This window comes from Pagrus major, chromosome 11 (genome assembly GCF_040436345.1).
Source record: "Pagrus major chromosome 11, Pma_NU_1.0".
In the NCBI taxonomy this organism is placed as follows: Eukaryota; Metazoa; Chordata; class Actinopteri; order Spariformes; family Sparidae; genus Pagrus; species Pagrus major.
In genome coordinates, this window is record NC_133225.1 from 24,349,767 (window position 1) to 24,372,706 (window position 22,940).

A 22,940-nucleotide genomic window follows, 5' to 3' on the forward strand; every position below is an offset into this window, starting at 1 on the left:
ACTGTAGGCTGTAGAGCAGAGACAGGCCATGAATGGAAGGAGCTCTCACTCTGATCGTATTTCCGGGTATGAAAACAGAAGCGTGGACCTCTGCAGGGAAAAGAGGGAAATAACTACTGAACGCTGACAGACAACTGTTGCAGAAGATAGACTGTGTTTCTACAGCAGTCACTGTGAAGCCTGAATTTTACAAAAGAAACAAACAAACAAAAAAACAAAACAATATTGCTATGGCTAAACATACAGTAGGGTCAACACGTCTCAGAACACTGGTCAAAATACTTTTATGTTGCATTTTCATTGCACATGATAACATCTCCTGAAAAGTAGAATTTCCCAAATATGTCCAGGAATTTCAGAATATCTTAGGATTTGATTTTCCCCCTTTTGCTTTAATGACAGCATGCACTCGAGCTGGCATGGACTCCACAACACTCCAAAACCAGGTGACTTATGTTATTCCAGCATCATTTTTAAGTTCCACAAAGCCTCTTGTGATGCTTTCCCAGTGACCACATCATCAGAAGGTAATGTTGCAATATTTATAGGCTATATCCTGATACACAAATACATCTCAATATTTTTTTTTTTAATCTCTTTGTCAGCACCTCATAAATGCTGGGACTGGGCAACAAAATCAAATATAATATTTTTTTCAAAATACATCAATATTGTGACAATAATGTAGGGATGAATATTACTTTTAAAAATATATTAAAGGTGCATTATGTAGTTTTGGTGAAGACTCATTGATTGATTTTTTTATGCCTAAACAAACTAAATAAACAAACTCTTCAATTTCATGACTGAATAAACTGAATAAACAAACTGGCCTTGAAGGACAACACAATTTCATACTGTTTTACTTTGTTTATATGTGGCGGACCCTGCCACCTTTCTAGCTTCAAACAGTGTTCTGGGACCTTATTTTCCTCTGAGAACAGCCTGTTTATTCAGTTATGGGAAGAATAAATAATTCTGACTTTGTATTATGACCTCATTAATATTGTAAACATTAAAAATCTGAGTTTAAATTTTTTCTCCAAAGTTACATAGTGCCCCACACTATATTACTGTGCTACTGACGAGATAAAAAATATTGAGGTATATACTATTTATTGCAGCTCCATATCACTAGTAACATCTTTATATTGGCACAATCCAATTTTGTGTGACAAATCAATACATGCTTTCATTAGGTGTAACTAGTGAGTAGTGGAAAAAATAAAGTTGTAATAACAGACACAAAGACTTGTAATCCTTTGTCTTTATTTCAAAGCCTTCCCTTTTACAAAGCCAATATTACTTATTGTAACAGTGCTTTATAATGTCAGAAGCAGAAGACACCTTTCAAAGGATTCTCCCTAAACAGAGAACTCACAATAAATCACAGAGCCATAATGTTATTGTACAACAGAGCACACAGTGAGATAAAAAAAGAAAAGTATTTCTGAGGTAGCCACACATCTGACTGGACAGCATCAGTAATATATCTTTGAACTGACCTGCTGAGAATTTTTAAGGCCTTTTCATAAACAACAGCAAGGCACAGGAGAGAGTCAGGGTCAGAGGTCACCTCATATGTAAACTTGAGGCTTTTTAGGGGCAGGCTCCTCCACAACCCTTTCACTTCTCAGCACTCATAAAGCCACACAGTAAAATATCAGCACCTAAAAACTCAGAACTAAAACCTGCCCAACATTTCAACAATTTGTTAAAAGATTTTACAACCACATAACCAAGATGTAAGTTCAATGACAAATACCAAGATAAAATTTAGGTCTGAGAGGAAGTTTTCTGTTCAGATCAGTGCTCCAGGATGCTACTTTGTGCTACTGAATAGTAATTAAAATGATACACACTGCTAAAAACACCAACTGGCTAAACTCAAAAAGCATAATTCAGACACATAGATTTTCTGCGGATACACGGGGTAATGTAGCAGAATATAGACCATTCGATACTCAATTTTCTACAAAACGGATCAAATTGAATCCGTGTTGGGTGGCATGGGCTGTCCTAATGATTCAGCAGGCAGGGAAATGCTGGTCTACACCGTTAAACAGAAGACAATCCATTTTTTAAAAAAGTCATAAAACAGAACATTTATGTGTGGGAGTGGCACCATCACAGACACAGGTCAGAAAACACAAAAGCTCAGAAAGATAAAGCACAACTGACCTATCAAGCATACCTCACACACATAATTAGAATAATTGGGGGGGATGTGTGTATGTCTGGAAAGCTACAAATTTCAGGTTAAAGTGACTGGAAATAAAAAAAACAAAAGACAAGCATTCACATAACCAAAACTGCTGTCCATAGTACAGATTAAGGAAAAAAAAACAAAAGAAAAAAAGAAAAAAAAAGAAAGTGCTACAGAAAATAAAGTCCAGGCCCAACTCTGACTCAAATGAGAGTCCAACTTCATCAAATCAAATCCTCAGATAAAATAAGCAGCCATATCTGATTCAATGAAGGGAAAAACGGAAAGCTTTAATCAAGGAATACAAGTCAGGGCTGCACAATTGCAGAAAAAAGAAGAACTTGGGCTCCTGTTATTTGGTCTTAAATGCTGCACCAAATTGCAATTTTTCACAGTTTTACTATAAAAGGAAAGTTGTGCATTTTTGTGAAGCTACGCTTCGATCAGCGTATTGACAAACTAATGCCCCACTAAGTAAAAAGGATTTCACTACCCAGAAATCCAGAGCAGTGATGTCAGTTTCTTTTCACAATCCAGTGAATAACTCGTGAGCAAGAGAAAAATGATCTTCTATTTGTTCAGTTCTTTAAAAAAGAATATTACTGGATATACAATCTAGATTTAGAACAGGACACTAAACTAGGAATATAATTGCAATGCTCAATATTTTCTCAAGTAACTGTGCAGCCACAATAAAATTCTGACAAACCTAAAACTAAATCACTGAACTTGAGATCTGTAATATAACATTGCACAGCCTGGGGCCAGATCTCAGTGGGGTGGATTTTGGGGGGTTTTCTGTCAGAATTGGACCAACAAACCGGGGGGAATATGAGCTGGAACCAACCCGTTCCCTGATTTAAATAACCTTTGTAAAAGAAGGCAAATTTACAACTTCTTATAAAGAAAAAGGACTCGAGAAACAATACAACATATGGTGTGAAACAGCACAGTTAGAACATAGTTAAAGGAAACAGAAATTAGCAAACATGGTTTTCTGCTAAACCTCTCTACTTAAACCATAATGTATCATGTACATTAATCATTTATAGACACTGAGGTGCAAACACCAGTCTATTAAAACATATTTTGACTGAAAGGAATTCAAAATTTTAGGATTATGAAAGGTAAATACTGCAGAGTATATTCACAGTTTCCCCAAATGTGACTTCTATAACCATTTCAATAACCCTAACTCTATAAGGTGCAATAATAGGAGTCACATTTGGAGTTATAGGTTGTAATATCTGACACATTACAGACCCTCTGCATATAAACAAATATGAGCTGCACTTTGCTTCTGTGTTTTCTTAGTGAACCTTTAGTTTTTCACATTTTATAAACAAAATCAGAATATTTTATGTTTCTTGGAAGTGGGACAAAAGCCTACTTGACAGCGTGACTACCAGTTATCTTGAAACACCTATTTTATCTTCTCACCATCAGGAGACATTTAAACATAACTGAAACAGGGCTAACAAAACGAAAACCTAAGACAAAGAGAAACAAACACCAAAAAGATGCTATACACTGAAGTTTTCTTTTCTCCAAGTGAAGACAACAATAAAAAAACAAAGAAAGACGTTTGGCTACTTGTGGTTAAGTGCAATTTCTGTTGTGTGGTGAAGGCTGGAAAGGCTGGTAGGCATCTGGAGGTCACTTAGTGGAAGTGCTGCTGGCAGTGGATCTTCTCCTCGGCCTGGTCCAGAAGCTCCAACATCTCCCGGATGGTGGCTTGCAGCGCACGGCCCAGGTCTTCCCCGCTGTAAGGCTTTCCAAGAGGAGGCACATGAACGAAGGCAGAGCGACCATGGCTCAGGTACAGAGACGTGTAGTAAGTGAAATCACAGAGGTACCTGATAGGGAAGAGAGCACAGCATCACATAAATGAAGGGACAGCCTACATTAAAGGGAGGACACTATTGTGTTATTTGAAGCACCATTATGTACATTTCTGACCTTAAAATAACAGCTCCAGAATCATGTTGATGGTACAGTGTCTTGTAATAGAGTGAATGGTGTCTCTGTCTCAATTAATGAGGTGGTTTGCCATTTTGACTTAATTTAATTTGCACAAACTGAATAAATTTGAGATTCTTTAAAGTAGAAGTACATGCTAGGCTTGCCACTGCAGTTGGTGTTACACGGTGTTTAGGCAAACAATGATTACATTACTTGCCCACTTCCCCCACCATTGTTTTGAGTTTTTTGTTTTTATTAATACTTAGTCAGACGACGGACGCTACAATTATCAAGGATAATTGTTTGGATTTGTTGTCAAAGCAAGAGCGCCGATTTGGCAAAATTTCAGATTTAAACTAAAAGAGAATCTGATAATGTTACTGATGAAAAAGGAGTTGGTTTACTTACTCTTAGTCTAATAGCTCCTTCTTGTTCCATTACTCCCACAGACTGTATAAAACTACTCGCTGACATATTTCAAACTGATCTGCTCTAAAAAATGCTGAAAATTATTGTTGTTTTGCTCTGTAGACTCATTTTTGATAAATGGTGACAGTAAGTGCTAAACTCACTGAACACCTAGAACATGCTTTTAATGTGAAGCTGCAGCAATAGGAAATGCTTGGTTTGTTAGCAGTAAGTTAACACAGCACTCTATAGATAGTGAGCATCTTTTCTAATAAAAAGCAGGTGTACCAGGTATTACCAGTGTTGTCACAAGCTTATTAGTTGGTGGGGACATTTCATCACAACAGAAACCCCAATAAATGCTACCCGTCTGTCATACTGTCAAATAACTTTACCTCACCATGCAGAGACTACCACTGTGTACAGCTATTTTGTGTGTTTCACAGAGTGACATGAATGTGTTTTCATGTCCATATCCCTCAGGAGTTGGAGCATGTGATCCAGAGGTGAAAGACAAAACAAAGTGCGGATGCTAACTGAAAAAGTACATAATTACCTTCCGGCATCTCTGGAGACGGACACAGCTACTCCTAGCCCTGAGGCAGTCACTCTCTTGCAGACTGATTCCATGTCAATAACTGAGTCGATACAGTCTGGGCCTCCCACTATGCAACACTGTGAATCAGGACAGAAGCTACTGTTGTCCAGGCCCTTGTAGCCGTGATTTCTGCCACATTTTTCCAGCGTGACAGTGGTGGCCATACCTGAGACTCCGACATGAACTACCAACTGGCAAAGGAAGGAAACAATATAAACACAAGTCAAAAATATTTTAATCACAATATATCTGTGGTTATAGCTCTAGCTCTAGTTATAGCTCTCTCTGACTTCTGTGATTGTTTGAACCCGAGGTGTCTAAAATGGAGCTGTGACTATGGTTGCAGCAATATACAGTTTTCAAGGAATACCATGGTATGAAAACTCATACTGTGTATATTTGCTCATCTACAGCATTGAACTGTAACATATTTCATTAAAAACATATATATTGCGAATTTATATCAAGTGTATGTACATGTACATGTTCTGTGCATTTTGGCCTTTCGTACGGACGTTAAATTGCGTAAACAGACCTTTTGGAAATTTCCTTCCATGGTGAATATATTCAGAAACTTAGTTATCAGTGTTTACGTCTGGGTGGGCAGAATCGGAGATTTTTGTAAACAATGACGAAGACACCCACTTTCACTTTCTAATTGGGGCTTATCTCTGTATGCAGCATCATTTGCAAATGTGAAGTCTGAGTATGTGTTATGATATTGGAGTATTAATGTTTGAACACTAACGGAATAGATGTTATGACAATAACGTTTCCCAGACTCGTTCATAGTATTTTCCACAACTAAGCAAACAAACATGGAGTATACAATCTCCTTCCAGTTTACTTATCTGGACGGAAATTGTTTTAGTTTCTTTCAAAATACCTGTGTACAAGTTTCTGCACACCTTTAAGAACAGAATAATGTGGATAGTAAACACCATGTTCTCCTCTTACCAGTGGACGATACTGCTTCCATAATGAAGGGACCAAACTCTGGACTGTCTGATACTCTACAGGAACCTCAGATACATGCAAGTCCACTTCACTGCCCAGTCCAAGCTTCTTCAGTTCCTGTCGGGGCAAACAAAAACATTAAAGCTAAAATCCTGTTTGGCACTTTGAAAGAGAATTTGCCGCAGCGCAGCTTCAGCATGTGGTCTCCTGATGCATTCACCTATTTTCCAGTTCATATAATGATGAGGATGTTGATATAATGAAGCAAAATTCTACAGTTTTTTAGGCAGAATCAAGGCAAAGCTAGTAGAAAGCACGCATCATTGGCAAGCTCCAAAATCAACAATTTATAGATGAGTAAGAAGGTTCAGTAAATATTTTAAAAAACAACATGGAGAGAAGTGGTGCAATTATTGCAACACATTACACACGTAACCTGATAATAAACAAGCAGCACGAAAATCCTTTTTTTAATATGTGACAAAAGTTTTAGGTTTTTCAACAGCACCTGGTTCATGTATAGAGCACTAAATTATGAGCTGCTCATATGATTTCTAAAAAGGGTAAGTTACATAACCTAAAGCTTCAGCCTACACCTTTTCAGTCAATGTATTTTTTGTTGCTGTTGTGTTTTTTTGTTATTTATCTGTATGTGCATACATACAATTATGACCAAAATAAACTGATATGAACTGAAATCTTACAGTATTCGCTAACGATAAGTAAGCTAAAAGGTGGACCCGTGAGTTCAGATAATACACACTATGAAACTGCAGTAAATAACCTTCACAAACTATAAAATATAGTCCTCCTTTGTAGAATAGCAACAGCAGCCTTTTATTTAACCCCTTTTCACTTTTCCAACTGTGCATTAGTGTAGTAAATGACCACGGCTCATGGCCTTTTCCCTCTTCACTCTTACATTTGCCCGTTACTGCCAATATTTTAAATCCAAAATAATACAAATCCAACGAGAATGTATTAAAGATATATCCATTAAAATGAATGACAATGATCTATGGCCAAACATTTTGTGAAATGTTAATTAACTCTGTTTCAGCAGTTAATGTCAGTCCTTCTCTTCTTTTTCTTTAAGCACAGATGTCTCTCACTAGCCTTGTTGTCTCAAAATAACATGATTTTGCATTTAACTTGAAAAAAAAATGTCAACTGCAAATTTGAAAACGTAACTGCAATACTCAAACCTCTCCAACAAGAATGGGAAAATCAAGAATTAAAAGATGCAATCATACATATTATAAGTAAGACAAATCTGTGTCAAAGTCACAGCCAGCAGACCAACACCTCCCCCAATGTCCCTGCAGGACAAATAGCCCTGGACACTGACCCTCACTTGTATTGAAAAGAGGCTTGTTTGACCACGTCTGTGACCCGACCACAAAGCGGCCTTTTGTTTGCCTTTAATATCCTTATCAAGTCCGTCTAGACACCCTGACAGCTACCCTCATCCCCCACATGCAGTTTCCCCAGTACGATGCTGAGAGCATCTGACACACTGCTGCATGGTGTGAAGCCGGCCGGTGACCATCAGAGCATCATGCGACCACCACAAGAACAAAACATAATATAGAAATTTGTTTACACAAACTATTTACTAAAAAAAAAATAGAAATTGTATTTAATTTTTAGAATTTTATGTAATCAAAATATCAATCACAACAGTCTTGTTTTAAAATAAGAACCTCATGCTGATTTCTGTTTGATGTATTTTAACTTGACAGGAAATAAAACAATGAATATAGCCATTAAAACAGCAGTGATACACACCTGTACTGCGACCCAGCTGGCGTTGACTGTGTGCTCTCCAAATGGTCCAAAACCTGCAAAACATACATGTTATTTTAGCTGCTGCACTGCGTAACATGTTATTCATCATGGAATCTGTTCGGTTTCTATGCAGATCGACCAAAAATTGCACGTTCTGTTCTCAATCCAAGTGCTTTCTTTGATTCATTTTGCCCAAAGTTGTGCTTGTAATGTTGATTATTATTTCTTTTTTGTTTTTAAACATCCCACTTGTACACAGATTTTTTAGCTCTATGGTTGCTTGTCATCGACATCTTTTTGCCACTATTCGTATCCACAATGAGGGATTGTGAGATTCAGTGTAATCAGAGGGCAATTTTATCTCTGGTGGGATCCCTTAGACAATTATCTATTTGTAAAAAATGTTAGAAAGCAAATGCAAATACATTTAATTCTATAGAAAAAGATGCATGAATGTAGTGTCACTCCAAAAAGGCTATGAGCTACCTTCTTTCTGTTGTAATTCAGCGAGTCCTACTGCATGTTCTGTGTTGTTGTTATGGCTTAAATATGAAATGTCATGTTTAACTCGAAAGTGTTTGAATGTTTTTGTTTTTAGAGTTTGTGCAGTTTAACGTTTTGCAGTGCTACAGGGAGCTCTTTTCCTTGAATTACCAAATTAAAATCAATCACTTTCACTAAAAATCCCTTCATGCCTCACTCCATATGACTTACAAAAATGCTGCAGCAGCCGATGGATAGTCACTCTGGCTTGTTTATATAAGGATCTATAACTGATCCCCTTCCACCACCCTTCCAAGGGTCAGCAGGTCCCTGGGGATTGGGTGGAGGGGGGATCAGTCTGTCTGACAGGCTGGTGAAAAGGAGCAGAGCGAGGGGCCGGCAGCTGCCAGCCGGCCCACTATTGTGAAGGCGCCGTTCCCATGCAATCTACACATCTTCTATCAGCTGGGACTGCGAGCTTCTGCACCCCTTTGTGTCTGAGTACACCAAGTCACTGCTTCTGTTATCCTCCACAGATCTAATGTTTAAGAATACTGTAGTTTGTGCACTTAAAAGATATTATATTTCAGTGATTGGAAGTGAGGCTACGATGAGTCTTGTTTTGGCATAGGACGCAGCTGAAAATTACAGTTCTAGGCGCAGACTTTCATACAATGATTCAAAGCAGCGTGATCAAATTAGAGATAAAATGGATGAGCTTCCAAACAGAAACCAATACAGTAGGATATCAAGTGGAAATGGATCAAATCATTGGTTGGTTGTTGGTTATCATGTTATTACTTTTAACAACTTAAACACCACGTGTCCAGAAAGAGGCCAAGTGTAGAGAACAAGTCCAACTGCTATGAAACTCACAATACAAAGACATCAAGAGGAAAACAGTACTACACTTGAATTTCCATTCTGGGGATCATTAAAGGATTATCTTATCTTATCTTACTTTAACTACAGGACCCTCACTATATTACTCCATGTCACACAGAAATTAAAATCTTAGGGTAATTTCATAGATGCTAGAGCCTTGGCATTTTCTCCCTCATTAATCATGCTCCATCTGTTGTTTATTACGTCTGGAATAGATAATAAAGTGATTGTTAATAGCTATAGCTTTGATATCATGATAATATAACACAATAAGCTACAGTCTGAGATAACTTTGATTTCATATAGCATCTATGAATGTAGTCCACATTAATATCATCAAAGTGTTTCGCAAAGAATTACACAATTGCAAGATCTGTAGAGATTTGATCAACGAGGCTCCATTATTAGTGAATTATGTTGGATATTTAGCCCATTAATGCTTTAAGCTGTACCGTGTATTGTTTGGTATGGCCTTCCAGGAAAGACAGGAAACAACAACAACAACAACAACAACAAAAAGACAATTTCACCTAGCTTGACATTAGCCTCAAATTTAACAAACAATAACTCCGTTGTTGTTGATACAGCTACAAGCAAAACGCTTCCTTTAGTTAGGTAACTGTGTACAGCTGCCGTGGAGTGAGGGGGGTAACAGCCTGACGCCATTAACGCTACAGCAGCTGTCATCTCTACAACTTTTCCTCCACTTCACCCTGCTGCTGCTCAGTCCGCCGACACGAAACGACAACACTAGCAGGAAAAAGAAGACAAACCTGTAACGACCACAGTCCGTTTACTGTTATCCATCTCCCGTCCTACCACGATGCTGTCTTCGGTCTTTATTTGTGAACCAGGACCGTAAAGGCAGTCGGTGCCCTCCACAGCTGTCGGCTCCTTCTGCCAGACACAAATGAAGCCGGTCGGTCCTCCCAGCAGAGGGCCACGCGAGGCGCGACGTCATTACGTCAGCAATCAGACGTTGATTACTCTCGGGGGCGTATGTTGACATAAACACAAATATCTCATCACGAATAAGACAAGGGAGGTGTAGTTTAAGCTTATACACAAGTACCAGCCAGTAAAACATTTTGTTTTCTCTTAATCACATCTTTGTTCTAGAGATGGGATTTATGGCTCTTTGAGGGGAGCCGGATCTTGGTGAGCCGTTCCCTTCAAAGAGCCATTCAAAAAACTGGCTCATTTGACTGATTTTTATATTTATTACGTTTTAAGAAGCCAGCCTGGTGGTAACTCATTTTATCTTGGAAATAATCACTGGGAGGTTGATGGGGTGAGATTTGGAACAAAATAATACAAAATTAGATATCCCACCAATATCTGAGTTTGAATTATTCTGAAATATTGATTATAACCTCATTTGACATGTGTGCAATAGATTTTAAAGTCTGATCTGGATTCATTGTAAATATTCCACAAGGTTGCACCATATCACTCTGCTTTGACAGTGGCATCACTATTGCCTGAGTCAGTTGGCTCTCTTCTCTTCTCACCTCTGCCACTTTCACTGTTGGGTGTTGTGTTATCAAGTGTCTATGCAAATTATTTGTTGAACCGGACTTAAAAGAAATATTTTTCTGACAAATATTGCATTTTGCCTTACTGTCTTCCACAAGAGAAAAGTGCATCCAAATGCTGCTCCGCTTCCTTTGGCTCATTTTGTCCAAACAACTACGTCAGACACATGACAGACTGACTGTCCTCCTCCTAATTAAGACCTCTGCTCTACGAGGCAGGGGCAGTCACGTGTTTCTGTTTTTACGCAAAGGCAGCGTGCACAACTCAGGTGGCTTCGTGTTACATTTGCATATCTAATAAGCACCTGCAGCTGAGCTCCTCCACATGTAACTTTGTTTCCCCTCCTGTTCTCTGTCCCACTCAGGGAGGAGCAAAGGAGGAGCTTTTGTGTGCATCTGCGTGAAACACAGTGATATATATATAAAAAAAGAACGGTTCCCAGCTGCGACTCGGTTCCCATCGTTCATGTTAACGAGCCGTTCAAAAGAATCGGTTCGTTCGTGAACGTCACAACACTACTTTGTTCCTGTTTTTATTCCTCTTACGCCTCTAAAATTGTAATGTTTTACTTCTACTGTGTGTATTTCTTTTTAAAAAAAAAGTTTTTAAAATTTCAATCACTTTGGGCTGAATTTTTGTATTAAAGGTGCTATAAAAATAGGTCATTGTTATTATTATTATTATTATTATTATTAATAGATTATGGAATAATAATAGATTCAAGATGTTAATTATCACTCCGGTTGTGTAAAAATCTTTTGCTTCGAGACTCTGCTACAGAAATGATAAATAGTAATTATTAAATAAAATGTATATAACAACAACAACAACAACAACAACATCGACAATAATAATAATATAATGATGATGATAACAAAAATAAAATAAAAACAAAATGCAGTATGCAAACAAAAAATATGGACAGCAGGGATAAGGTGCATGTGTATATACTACCTATACATATATGTACATAAGACACAAATATAAATAGAGAATGTAAAGGCATAATGTTTCATGTTCATCTTTCTCTGCTCATCAAAAAAAAACCATCCTCATCCGCCTTATTATCATTTTAGCCAAGTTTCATATTCATCAAACCAAATTTTCCAACAAAAAAACTCTATTCTGACCCCTCAGGTCATGTGGGACGGGTTTACTGAGTGTTCAAAGGATCAAAACCAGGCAAGGTGAAGCAACTTTTTGTTTCTATGCTCCTCGCCTGTGGAACAAACTTCTGAATATCTGAGGTCTACTAAAACTGTCAGCTCATTTAAATCAGGGTTTAAAACATTATTGTTCAATAAGTTAGATTCATGTCTTCTTAATCTGCAACTTTTTATTTGCTTGCTTTATATTTTGTTGTCTTTTGAATGCAATTTTAACATTTTCTTAATGTTTTAGTGTCTTTTTTTTGATGCATTTCCATGTCTTTGTAAAGCACTTTGAATTGCCTTCAGTCTGAATGGTGCCATATAGATAAACTTGCCTTGCCTATTAGTGAGCTTTTCCTACAATCTACTAAATACTACACTGTTAAGATGACTGTTAAAACTGTTAGCGAATGTATTTTATTAATGTGTATATAACCATATGTCTTAAATATTTTTCTGTAATTGTATTGTTTTCATATAGTATTTTATTATTATTTTTTTCTTTATTTTTATTTTTATGATAGTTTCCATTTATTTTACGTTTGTGAAACCCCCTTGGCATTCTGTTTACATGTTTGTGCCTTGCTCTGGTACTGAATAGAGCTGATGTTTTGAGAAATATTAATGCACAATTAATTGAAAATAATCAAACGAATAACTAAATGTTGCAAAAACTGAATACGAAATAAATTAGTAATTAGCACAAAAAAAATCAGCATTTATTAATATATTTATTTGCATGTCCCTTTATTATTCCTCTTTAATAGCTTTATTTCTTTATATTGTATTTTTATCGATATTATTTTGAATTATTTCGCAGTGAGTGTTCTTGACTGTAGAGGGCAGCATCTTATAAGCAGCCATGATTACGCAGCGCCGCACCGGAAGTAGAAGAAGTAGCACAGTAAGTGGTAAAATCGTGTCAGTTCAGGGCCAAGACAGCGAGTGAGACACAAAGTCAAAACGAGATACTGTCACAATGGTGAGTATTTAACTATAGTGTTCAGTTAAAACGTAAATCGTCGTCTTAGATTTTCAGTAGCACGCCTGCCACTCAGCTAATGCTAACCGCGTTAGCAGCCCTGTAGCGCTGGCTCACAATGATGCTCGGTATGCTAGCCAAATTAAGTTAGCGATAGCTGATCGCTAGCTGTCTTAGCTACATTTAACATCATGGAGACACAGCGATTGTTTTGAAGTACATGCAGATTTAACATGCAGCTACAGGAGACCTAAGTGTCGTGCTGAATCGGTGATATAAGCGTATTTAACCTCAAACTGGTTAGTGATTAAAAAACACCTACCATTAACGTTAGAAGTGGCAAATATCAGCTACTGAGTGAAATATCGGTAATCTGATGTAGCAGCCGACTTAGACTAGCAGTTGTGTCAATGTATGAAGGTGAAAATCCACTCAATGCCTTGCCTCAAATGCAGTCCGGATTTCTCAGGTAACCAATTAATGTTAAAGGTAGGTGAATTCCTACGCGTGACCTGTTTTTCTTTCCTTTTGCAGCTCCCACTGTCTCTGCTGAAGACTGCCCAGAACCATCCTATGGTGAGGAGACACTGAGCTCTCACTGCTGTCAATAAACACATGTTAGCACTGTAGAGGGGCACATTTATCGATGATAACTGTTTATCATTGTTACTTCCAGATAGGGATAAGTGAAAAATTGCTTTTCCAACTGAAAGCAGTCACAACCATCATTTGTAGTCTGTCATACGATCGGTTTATTGTTCAAGAACAACCTATAAGCAGTTACTAAGGTTTGGCTGTCTGTAACATTTTTTTATTAACCTACCTACTTTTATTTTCAGGCTTAAATGAGTTAATTATTTGATAAACTACCTCCAACCTTGTTTTTGCTGGCATTGTGACTTGTAGCCTGTAATTGCTTTGTCCTTTGGGTTGTATCACAAGAACATTTTTGCTCTAGCTTCTGTCATCCGTCCTGTATTGTGTCATCAATACTCTAATACTGCCGGCTGGTTGTCATGTTTTACCTCTCCTCAGTTGGTGGAGCTGAAGAATGGAGAGACGTATAACGGCCACTTGGTCAGCTGTGACAACTGGATGAACATCAACCTGAGAGAAGTCATCTGCACCTCCAGGGTAAAGCTAAGCTCTGTTTTTGCTTCTCTGCGGTCACTAATAAGAAAGGAAAAGTAGACATCTTTATTGTCCAATGTTAATGCAAAGCTGTAGGTGTCAATGTTGTCTGCAGCGTGTCCTGCTGTATGCAGGCCAGAAAAGATTATGGCCAATAAGCAGAGGCTTAAAACAATCACTCCATAGCATACACATGTAAGGTTTTTTTATCATTTGTTTGTTTTGTTCTAGTACCTTTTGTGTTTTCTTTTTGTACTTTTTACTGTTGCTTCTAGTTAAAACAGCCTCTTAATGCTAAATTTCAGGTGTCATTATTTAATACAATTCTAACAACTATGCTGCTATGGTTACGACTAACAATTATTTTAATAATCACTTAAACTTAATTTAAAATAACTTTCTTCAGTCATTCAGTGATTCTTCAAAATGTCAATCAGAGCAGAAAAACTTAACCAAAACAAAAGGTATTCATTTATAAATTGTTTGAAAAATGGCAACCCTGTGGCTATGACCATGAAATGTTTGACATTTTTTCTTGATAGCTGACTGAAAAGATTGGCCAGTTATCAAAGTGTAAAACATTTACCCATCTGTTGGTTGATTGATTGAGTCAAGCACATGGTGTCTGTTACTGTGTGAGTAGAATTGAATACTGTACATGTGCAACAAAGGCCCTCATAATCATGTTTCAGAATGACGGTGGGTAAATGACAGTAAGCAACTGAGTCGAAACTGAAATTAATTACACAAACAATTTGGGAAATAAAGTAGATAACAAAAATCACTTTCATCCAAAGAGTACAAAAAAATACATCATAGCACAAAGATCCTCAAAAGATGTGTTAACAAAACAACCTGTTAGAAGTCAAAAAGTGACATTTTGATTTGGATTCCCCCACTCTCTTCTGACAGGATGGAGATAAGTTCTGGAGGATGCCTGAGTGCTACATCAGAGGAAGCACAATCAAGTATCTGCGAATCCCAGATGAGATCATCGACATGGTGAAGGAAGAGGTGGTGTCGAAGGGCCGCGGACGTGGGGGCACCCAGCAGAACAAACAGCAGGGCAAAGGAAGAGGAGGAGCCGGCCGAGGTGAGCGGAAACACTCCCTGCTGATTGGACAGTCTGCTGCAGGAGCAGCAGCAGCAGCAGCATTTGTTTGTATCTCACTATCATAACGTGAATATTGGCACACTCTTAAGAGCATCAAGGCCTTTTCCTGAAACACTTATAAGTTTGATAGAGACATTTCCCATTGGTCTGCATCTCCACACTCAGTGGGTGTGTGTCATCTTTATAGCTCACCTAGTGGAGCGGGCCACCCATGTAATGAATCATTATCAGCAGCAGCCAGGGTTTGATTTCAGCCCGTAGCCCTTTGCTGCATCTGCCACTTTCCTCCCTGTTTCCTATCACTCTCTAAGCAGTCCTGTCCAATAAAGGATAAAAGCCAAAAAGGGGGGAGAAGGTAATGGAAATCTCTCTGAACAATAATTATCTTCTCTTTTTCTCTGTAGGTCTGTTTGGCGGCCGTGGCAGAGGAATGACCGGTCCTGGTCGGGGCCAACAACAGCAGCAGCAGCAACAGCAGCAGCAACAGCAGGATAAGAAAATGGGCAAACCACAGGGAATGAAGAACCAGCACTGATGGACAACATGACACCTTCAACAACACAAACTCAGAGCAATTACTCCTTCAGTACACGAAGATAAAATGAACTCTCTGGTGTTTCCTTCTGCGGTGATGTTTGTCAAGACTGACCATGCAGAAATCACACCGGGCGAAGTTCAGAGAAGCTGTGCTTTTGCACTGAATTTTGTTTTTTTAGTATTTGTAAGTCGCTTTTTTTATTATGACCATTACAATGACCAGTGTATCAGACACAGCTGACAGACTCCTTTAGTATCAATGTATAGTTTCATTACAACTTTGCAAGAACATTTTGTATAATAAATCATATTGTCTTATCCAAAAATACATCAGTTGGTACACTGGAATGTGGTTTTTAGTTTAGTTTTTTTTTTTTTTTCAGTTTACATGTTAAAGAAATTGCCCAGCCCCAACTTCAGTTGCATGAAAATATTATTTTTTAACTTGCTCTTTATTTTTGTGTTGTTTGTAATGTTTTGTGGTTTGAAACCATTTTGTTTGTCTGCTCTGCTGTACGGGCCGATCACGGCAGTAGATTGCGAGCCAAGGGACGAGAATTTAGTCTCTGAAAAAAATTAACACTTTTGTTAAATCATTTGTAAGGTGACACATTGTGATCATTAGGATTTCCAGAAGAAAAAAAAAGATTCTCATACTCTTAAGTCTAAAATGGATAAGTCCAACGTGTGTCTTGTTGGTTGGGTTTCATTTTATTTTTGTAACAAAAGACGGTGTTGTAATTTATTTACATGAGAACATGAGAATAAAACAACTTTTGTTAAAGTGGTCTTACTTGTTTATAACTGATCCTCTGTCTAAAAATTCAACTACTAATATCGGTTCTGTTGTTTAAAACAACTTGAATCAAACTTTAATATTTTACAGCAACACTAAATGTATCCTTGAAATTACATAGATGCTGTGATTAGAGCTAATTAATTAAAATATTATTGAAATTGTGATATGCAACATCCAAGACACAGAGCTGCTTTTTATTGATAAAGGTAAAATGTGTGATTAAACAGCATTATAATGAAGTACTGTAGTGCTGCAGAGATGTCCTGGCCTACAAATCTTGTTCTCCAGATCTGACATGTTTCGTTTCTGCTGACTCTAACAAATGTCACATTATGATTTTCATAGTTTTTTCACTTAAAAATGAAAGTTGTAATGCATAAATCATCATTCATCATCAAGAATTATATCACAATCATATTTGTCAAAATAATTGCAATGTGATTTTTTTCTTTTTCTTTTCTTTCATATTGTGCAGCCCTTTTTAAAATTCTTGATTTATTTCCAGGATCAGCTAATGTTTAATGTAACAAAAGCACTAGTTCTTTGTTCTCATAAAACTTTTCATGCATTGAATGGGACCAACATATTAAGATTATTATTTATTGTTCTGGTGGTGAAATCTTACACACTGTCTTTATGAAGTCTTGAAAAACACATTAACATCAGGTAAAGGAAAGGCTGAACTGGATTACTACCCCCTTGATCTGAATGCTCAGAATCTAATTTCTCACAGTAAAAAATACTAGATTACAGCACAATAATGGAAAGCTTTAGAGATAAACTTTGTAAGACTGGACCAGCAGATCATTTCTTTCTTTCTCGAATCAGATTGGAATTAAAAGTGACTTTTATTCAATTTTCTGACCATTATATCCATAAAAGTCCTGTTAAAAGCTACAATGGAAAATGCACAAACGCTATATCTTGAAATGTCAAAGAAAGTGAGAAAAAAATCCTAAATCCACCCTTTTATCTAAGTTAATGGGGTTCTGTGCCAACATCCACCCTTCATTCAATACTACTGACAAACCAACCAACCAATCAACACATGGACACAGATGAAAACATGATCTCCTTGGTGGAGGTAAAAATTTTGACAAATTATATCACCATGACTAATGATGTCTGAGGCCACACGTGTATTTAAACCGATTTATTGATTAACTAAATACAAATGTAATATTTTCAAAATGTAATACTCAATTCATCCTCTAATCACAAAATATTACACATGATAATTCAATGCTTGCACTTAAACCTTTTGATACACATTTATGATTTGATTTGTTTCATATTTCAGTAATAGTTTTCATTAACATTTTGAGAGGCTTAAAGAATCATTTTACCTTTTCTGAAACTATAAAACTTAAGCAAAAAGTACACATATCCAGGTTTTCAAACATTCTTGTAGTCACTTGTGGGTGACATCAAACATTATGACCATGATTTTCTGAAGGCTATGACCCTAAGCATGGTCCGACTGACCATAAAAGATAAGATATCAAACAAACACTTTACAATCACTTCCACACAAATCCCTCAGCTGTGACTAACAATTTTATCAGAGAAAAAAAGTTAACAATAAAAAAACTTAAGATTAAAATACTTAAATGTATAATAAAAATAAAAATAAAATGCAAAATGTTTTCTTCACTAGTTTATCGCACCACCATATAGATTTACTACCCTAACTATCAGATTTGGTGCTCAAAGAGTAAAATAAACTTCATCCAAAAAAATGTAAAATTAACTAATAAACAGATAATATAGTAAATGCAGTCAATGATCAGCCGGCTCATGATAATACTAAACAAACTTTATATGTTCAAGGCATCATGTACTCAGGTTCAATCGGTCTTTCTGGAATGCCTCATTGTTTGCCTAGTCTGGACTGGAGCCTTCAGGTTCTTCATCTTTCATTGACATTTATCACAGAAAATCAATAAAAACAGAAACAAATAAAAAAACAAAGTTAAATCAAACTCCTTTGGTTTCTACAATGTATGATCAAAACTTCACCTATGAACTCAAATCTCTCTTAAATCATCTAGTTCATCACTCCAGTTTTCCTTGATAACATTTTAAAACTTAACAGGCTTAAAGAATGACTGTTAGCTGTTCTGAAAACTTCAGTGAAGAGTACAAACAAATCCAAGTTCCCTGTAGTCACTCATAAGGGATGTCACACATTTTGACCATGTCTTTAACCCCAAACGTGGACTGACTGAACAAAACACACTTAAAATAATAAATCAAAGATATCAAATGAACACTCTAGTCACTTCCACACAAATCCCTCAGCTGTGACTGACAATTTTATCAGAGAAAAAAAGATAACAATAAAAATACTTAAGATAAAAATACTTAAATGTATAATAAAAATAAAAATAAAATGCAAAATGTTTTCTTCACTAGGTTATCGCACCACCATGTAGATGTATTACCCTAACTATCAGATTTGGTGGTCAAAGAGTAAAATAAACTTCATCCAAAAAATTTTAAATTAACTAATAAACAGATAATATAGTAAATGCAGTCAATGATCAGCCGGCTCATGATAACACTAAACAAACTTTATATGTTCAAGGCATCATGTACTCAGGTTCAATCGGTCTACTTGGTATGCCTCATTGTTTGCCAAGTCTGGAGCCTTCAGGTTCTTCATCTTTCAATTACCACAGAAAATCAATAAAAACAGAAACAAATAAAAAACAAAGTTAAATCAAACTCCTTTGGTTTCTAGAATATATGACCAAAACTTCACCTATGAACTCAAATCTCTCATAACTTATCGAGTTCATCACTTCAGTTTTCCTTGATAACATTTTAAGACTAAACAGGCTTCAAGAATGACTGTTAGCTGTTCTGAAAACTTCAGTGAAGAGTACAAACAAATCCAAGTTCCCTGTAGTCACTCATAAGGGATGTCACACATTTTGACCATGTCTTTAACCCCAAACATGGACTGACTGAACAAAACACACTTAAAATAATAAATCAAAGATATCAAATGAACACTCTAGTCACTTCCACACAAATCCCTCAGCTGTGACTGACAATTTTATCAGAGAAAAAAAGATAACAATAAAAAAACTTAAGATAAAAATACTTAAATGTATCAGAAAAATACAAATAAAATGCAAAATGTTTTCTTCACTAGTTTATCGCACCACCATGTAGATGTATTACCCTAACTATCAGATTTGGTGCTCAAAGAGTAAAATAAACTTCATCCAAAAAATGTCAAATTAACTAATAAACAGATAATATAGTAAATGCAGTCAATGATCAGCCGGATCATGATAACACTAAACAAACTTTATACGTTCAAGGCATCATGTATTCAGGTTTAATCATTCGTGGTATGCTTGCTATGCTGATTGTTTCTATAGAGCCTCAACGTTATATTCTTTCATCTTTCATACATAATTAGCACAGAAAATCATCCATCTCATCCATTTCATCCCTCTGTCAGGTACTCCTGTTTGGCTGTGATGGCATATTTCCAGGTCTCCACGATCTGGGACAGTTGTAGATTTTCAGGAAACTTTTCCTCCACGTAAAGAGGCACCTCCACTTCTTTACGGTCCATGTAGCCAGTCACAGTTTCTTTCACCCTGATCAAAAGGAAAGGAAATGGATCTTAACACATTGCTTTCTCAGTTCCAATCAAGATAAAAGACCATATTTTGCTATTTATCCTCCCTTTTCCTTAATTTCCTTTAATAGTTGTTTTTCAACATAGGTACAATTCAAGGACTTAAGAGAAGCAATTCAAACTGGACAAACTCATAAACAACAAAGATACTGTGAATACTGTGAAACAACAGCCATTACCCATGTTTTAAATTATTATTAGAAGCCCCTGATAGCTTCTTTAAATTGTGATTGTAACTGACTTGAATAAGTAAGAGATGGAGACTAAATTTTGAGAGGATTATTTGACCAGCCTTTCACCACAAGAACTTTAGAAAATAGATGGATGTATCACAAAGTGTGCACACTCATAACAAGGTGACATTAAAATGCCATACTTGTTAACCCCTTAACAGTTTCCCTCTTCCCCTTCAGCTTTTTAAAGTTGTCATAATGATCTTATTCTACACTGTTAGTATCACATATATATTCCATACCACCTTGTTACAACTCTTTATTAAGTTATTGATCTTAATGATTCCATCTTTTAATTTGGTCTATGTTTTGTATCTCACCCGATGGAAAGCACCACCGAGTTGTATCAAAGCCTGTTACCCCGCTAATATGTGTTTCCTCTTACCAGCAGGACTCAAGACGGTTCAAAACTAGCATTCTTTCTACTGGATCGAGTAAAAAAGTAGAGGTTACTAAAACCTGCCAACTTATAATTACAACCAGATGTTTTATTCTGCCTTTTTATGGCGCAGATATCAGGGTTTCTAGGTCAAACTGGGATGTAGGAGTTGTAGTCAGGCTACTAGTGGTAGCCTTGTTGTTAATGCTGTGTTTACAACAGTGCCAACAATAATAACACAGGGAAGCTATTGGGAGAGGGAATGTTGAAATGTTGTCTATTTCCCCTTTAACTTCTGTTTTCTATTGCTGGCTGTAGTAAATAGTAAAAAGTCAAATGATGCAGTCCTGATCGATTCACACAGCCTGCTGCAAATTTCTTAACATTGGGAGCACACGGCCATATTTTATGAGGGACTCATTTGGTTTGACATCACCACATCTACCACAAATATTGCATTAACTGTACATTCACCTTTCTAAATTAATGCGCTATAGTCTAAAATGATTAACTCAAAATGTAGTCCTTCAGTGCATTACCATCTAAACAGCACAGGATGGCACCTGTAACTTTGTAACACTGTCCTTCTAAACTGACTGATACTTTAAACCACAACTTTTGCTTCTGTGACCCGCTGGGTTTTTTGTCAGACATTTTGTTGTGCAAAATTTTGGTTGACAGGTAACAGCCAGTGATGTAGGTAGGTCAAATCGAATCGATGAGCTTGATTGGACGAGGTGGCCCATGTCTGCCCAATCAGTGCTGTTTTGTTTGTTTATTACCCCACGGACCAATAGAGGTCAATTAATTTTTCCATTAAAGTGTATTTAAATTTCTAAAAAATAATCTGACCAATTCAAGGACCCCTCCACACGTGGGGCCCCTAGGCTGCAGCCTAGGGAAGCCTTTGCATTAATCTGCATGTGGCTGTTTGTCAACCATACAAAATGTGATTGACTCTGCCATTCTGACCTTCGAGTTATCCATTAATTCCTGATTATATTGGGCATTATCTCTGACATATAAGATATCTTATTAACAGCATAGTTTTGATGCTTCTTGAAGCTCTGTACACAATAATTAATCCATGTCACATAACTGTGCAATAGTGTAACTAACCAAGTGAGTCTCCACTGTTCACTGTGCTTTCAATGAAAATAACATTGTATAACCAAAATAAAAGACATTCTGACCAGTCAGGACTGTTATAAAAGAAGCATGACTGGCCGATCTGAGCCCTGTGCAAGGAAGCTGATCGGTCTTTTTCTTCAAGGTCTGGCAGCCCTTCACACTGTATGATATATTATATAACTGTTCAGATTTTTACTAAAATGCACATACAAGGTGATCACAACCAGCAGATGCCAGGCTACATGACGGGACACATTCCCAGTTCAGGATGGAAGGTAAAAGATAAAACAGAGTCTAAGCCTTTACTTGTTGCTTGATGTAATTATGATGTTTAAACTAAGTGAAATATTTAAAACCCAAGATAAGACGTCTTTTTAATTGCTGCAGCAATCCATCAAATGAGATATTTTAGATGTCTCGTACATCACTCATCCCTTAGATTGAAAAATAGCAGTAGAAATTGTGAAGCTGTTCAAGATATTTACCTCCAGGATGGCATGTAATCGGCAGTGGCCTGCGGGCGGCCGAGACTCAACAGGAGGAACTCGTGCATCTCAAGCAGCCATTGGTCGACGTTTGCCCCGGACATGAAGGTTTTCAACTCAGTCTTGTCTTCTTCTGTCAGCGACATGCGGTACTCATCTGGATACTCCATAAAGGGCTCCTTTTTGTAGAAACACCAACAAACGAACAAACAAATGAATTAATGACAACATATTTTTGATGAGCCATGCCCAGGTTTTTAAGTGATTTTCAGTATAGTGCTCTTGTTTTGCATTTAACAAGACCCAACATCCGGCAAAAGCAACACTTACCCTCTTGAGACGGAGCAAGTTTTCAGATTTGAGGGAGGAGAGGAGTTGCCACAGAGAAACACAGTGTCTGAGGTTGCATCTGTGCAGAACCTGAAGAAACAACACAGCAGCGTAAAGAGTCTGTTCCATACAACCCCCAAAAATACACATAAAGTTATCTTTAAAGAACTGAACTTCTACCAACAGT

The 22,940-nt window shown here is 37.0% G+C and overlaps 3 protein-coding genes across 3 annotated transcripts in view; 1 reads left to right on the plus strand and 2 right to left on the minus strand.

The window, feature by feature from the left end:
• Positions 1-1,252: 1,252 nt before the first annotated feature.
• On the minus strand, positions 1,253-10,192 carry LOC141005329 (pyroglutamyl-peptidase 1-like). Its single transcript, XM_073477161.1, has 5 exons — positions 10,061-10,192; positions 7,920-7,972; positions 6,132-6,248; positions 5,133-5,365; positions 1,253-4,062 (listed from the first exon to the last, which is right to left on the minus strand). Exons 1-5 carry the CDS (start codon positions 10,092-10,094, stop codon positions 3,867-3,869), a joined length of 633 nt encoding a protein of 210 aa, XP_073333262.1. The 5' UTR covers positions 10,095-10,192; the 3' UTR covers positions 1,253-3,866.
• A 2,675-nt stretch (positions 10,193-12,867) lies between these two features.
• Positions 12,868-16,526, plus strand: lsm4 (LSM4 homolog, U6 small nuclear RNA and mRNA degradation associated). The gene is made up of 5 exons (XM_073476443.1): positions 12,868-12,956; positions 13,491-13,532; positions 13,992-14,090; positions 15,000-15,180; positions 15,606-16,526. The coding sequence occupies exons 1-5, from the start codon at positions 12,954-12,956 to the stop codon at positions 15,734-15,736; spliced, it is 456 nt and encodes a 151-aa protein (XP_073332544.1). The 5' UTR covers positions 12,868-12,953; the 3' UTR covers positions 15,737-16,526.
• A 1,149-nt stretch (positions 16,527-17,675) lies between these two features.
• Positions 17,676-22,940, minus strand: part of LOC141004825 (E3 ubiquitin-protein ligase rnf213-alpha-like) — a 58,770-nt gene continuing 53,505 nt past the window's right edge. Inside the window, exons 62-64 of the mRNA XM_073476491.1 lie at positions 22,754-22,843; positions 22,424-22,602; positions 17,676-20,154 (exon numbers count right to left, since the gene is read on the minus strand). Of these exons, the coding sequence (XP_073332592.1) occupies positions 19,998-20,154; positions 22,424-22,602; positions 22,754-22,843 (426 nt within the window). The 3' untranslated portion in view covers positions 17,676-19,997. The remainder of the gene's footprint in view (positions 20,155-22,423; positions 22,603-22,753; positions 22,844-22,940) is intronic.

Bases quoted from the DNA above. Each gene is read 5' to 3' on its own strand.
- lsm4 (XM_073476443.1), top strand. The intron at 14,091-14,999 runs GTAAAGCTAAGC...CTCTTCTGACAG, and splicing joins AAGTCATCTGCACCTCCAGG to GATGGAGATAAGTTCTGGAG. The intron at 15,181-15,605 runs GTGAGCGGAAAC...TTTTCTCTGTAG, and splicing joins AAGAGGAGGAGCCGGCCGAG to GTCTGTTTGGCGGCCGTGGC.
- LOC141005329 (XM_073477161.1), bottom strand. From the start codon at position 10,094: ATGGATAACAGTAAACGGACTGTGGTCGTTACAG. The intron at 5,366-6,131 runs GTAAGAGGAGAA...TTCCTTTGCCAG, and splicing joins GGAAGCAGTATCGTCCACTG to TTGGTAGTTCATGTCGGAGT. The intron at 4,063-5,132 runs GTAATTATGTAC...CTTCCCTATCAG, and splicing joins GTCTCCAGAGATGCCGGAAG to GTACCTCTGTGATTTCACTT.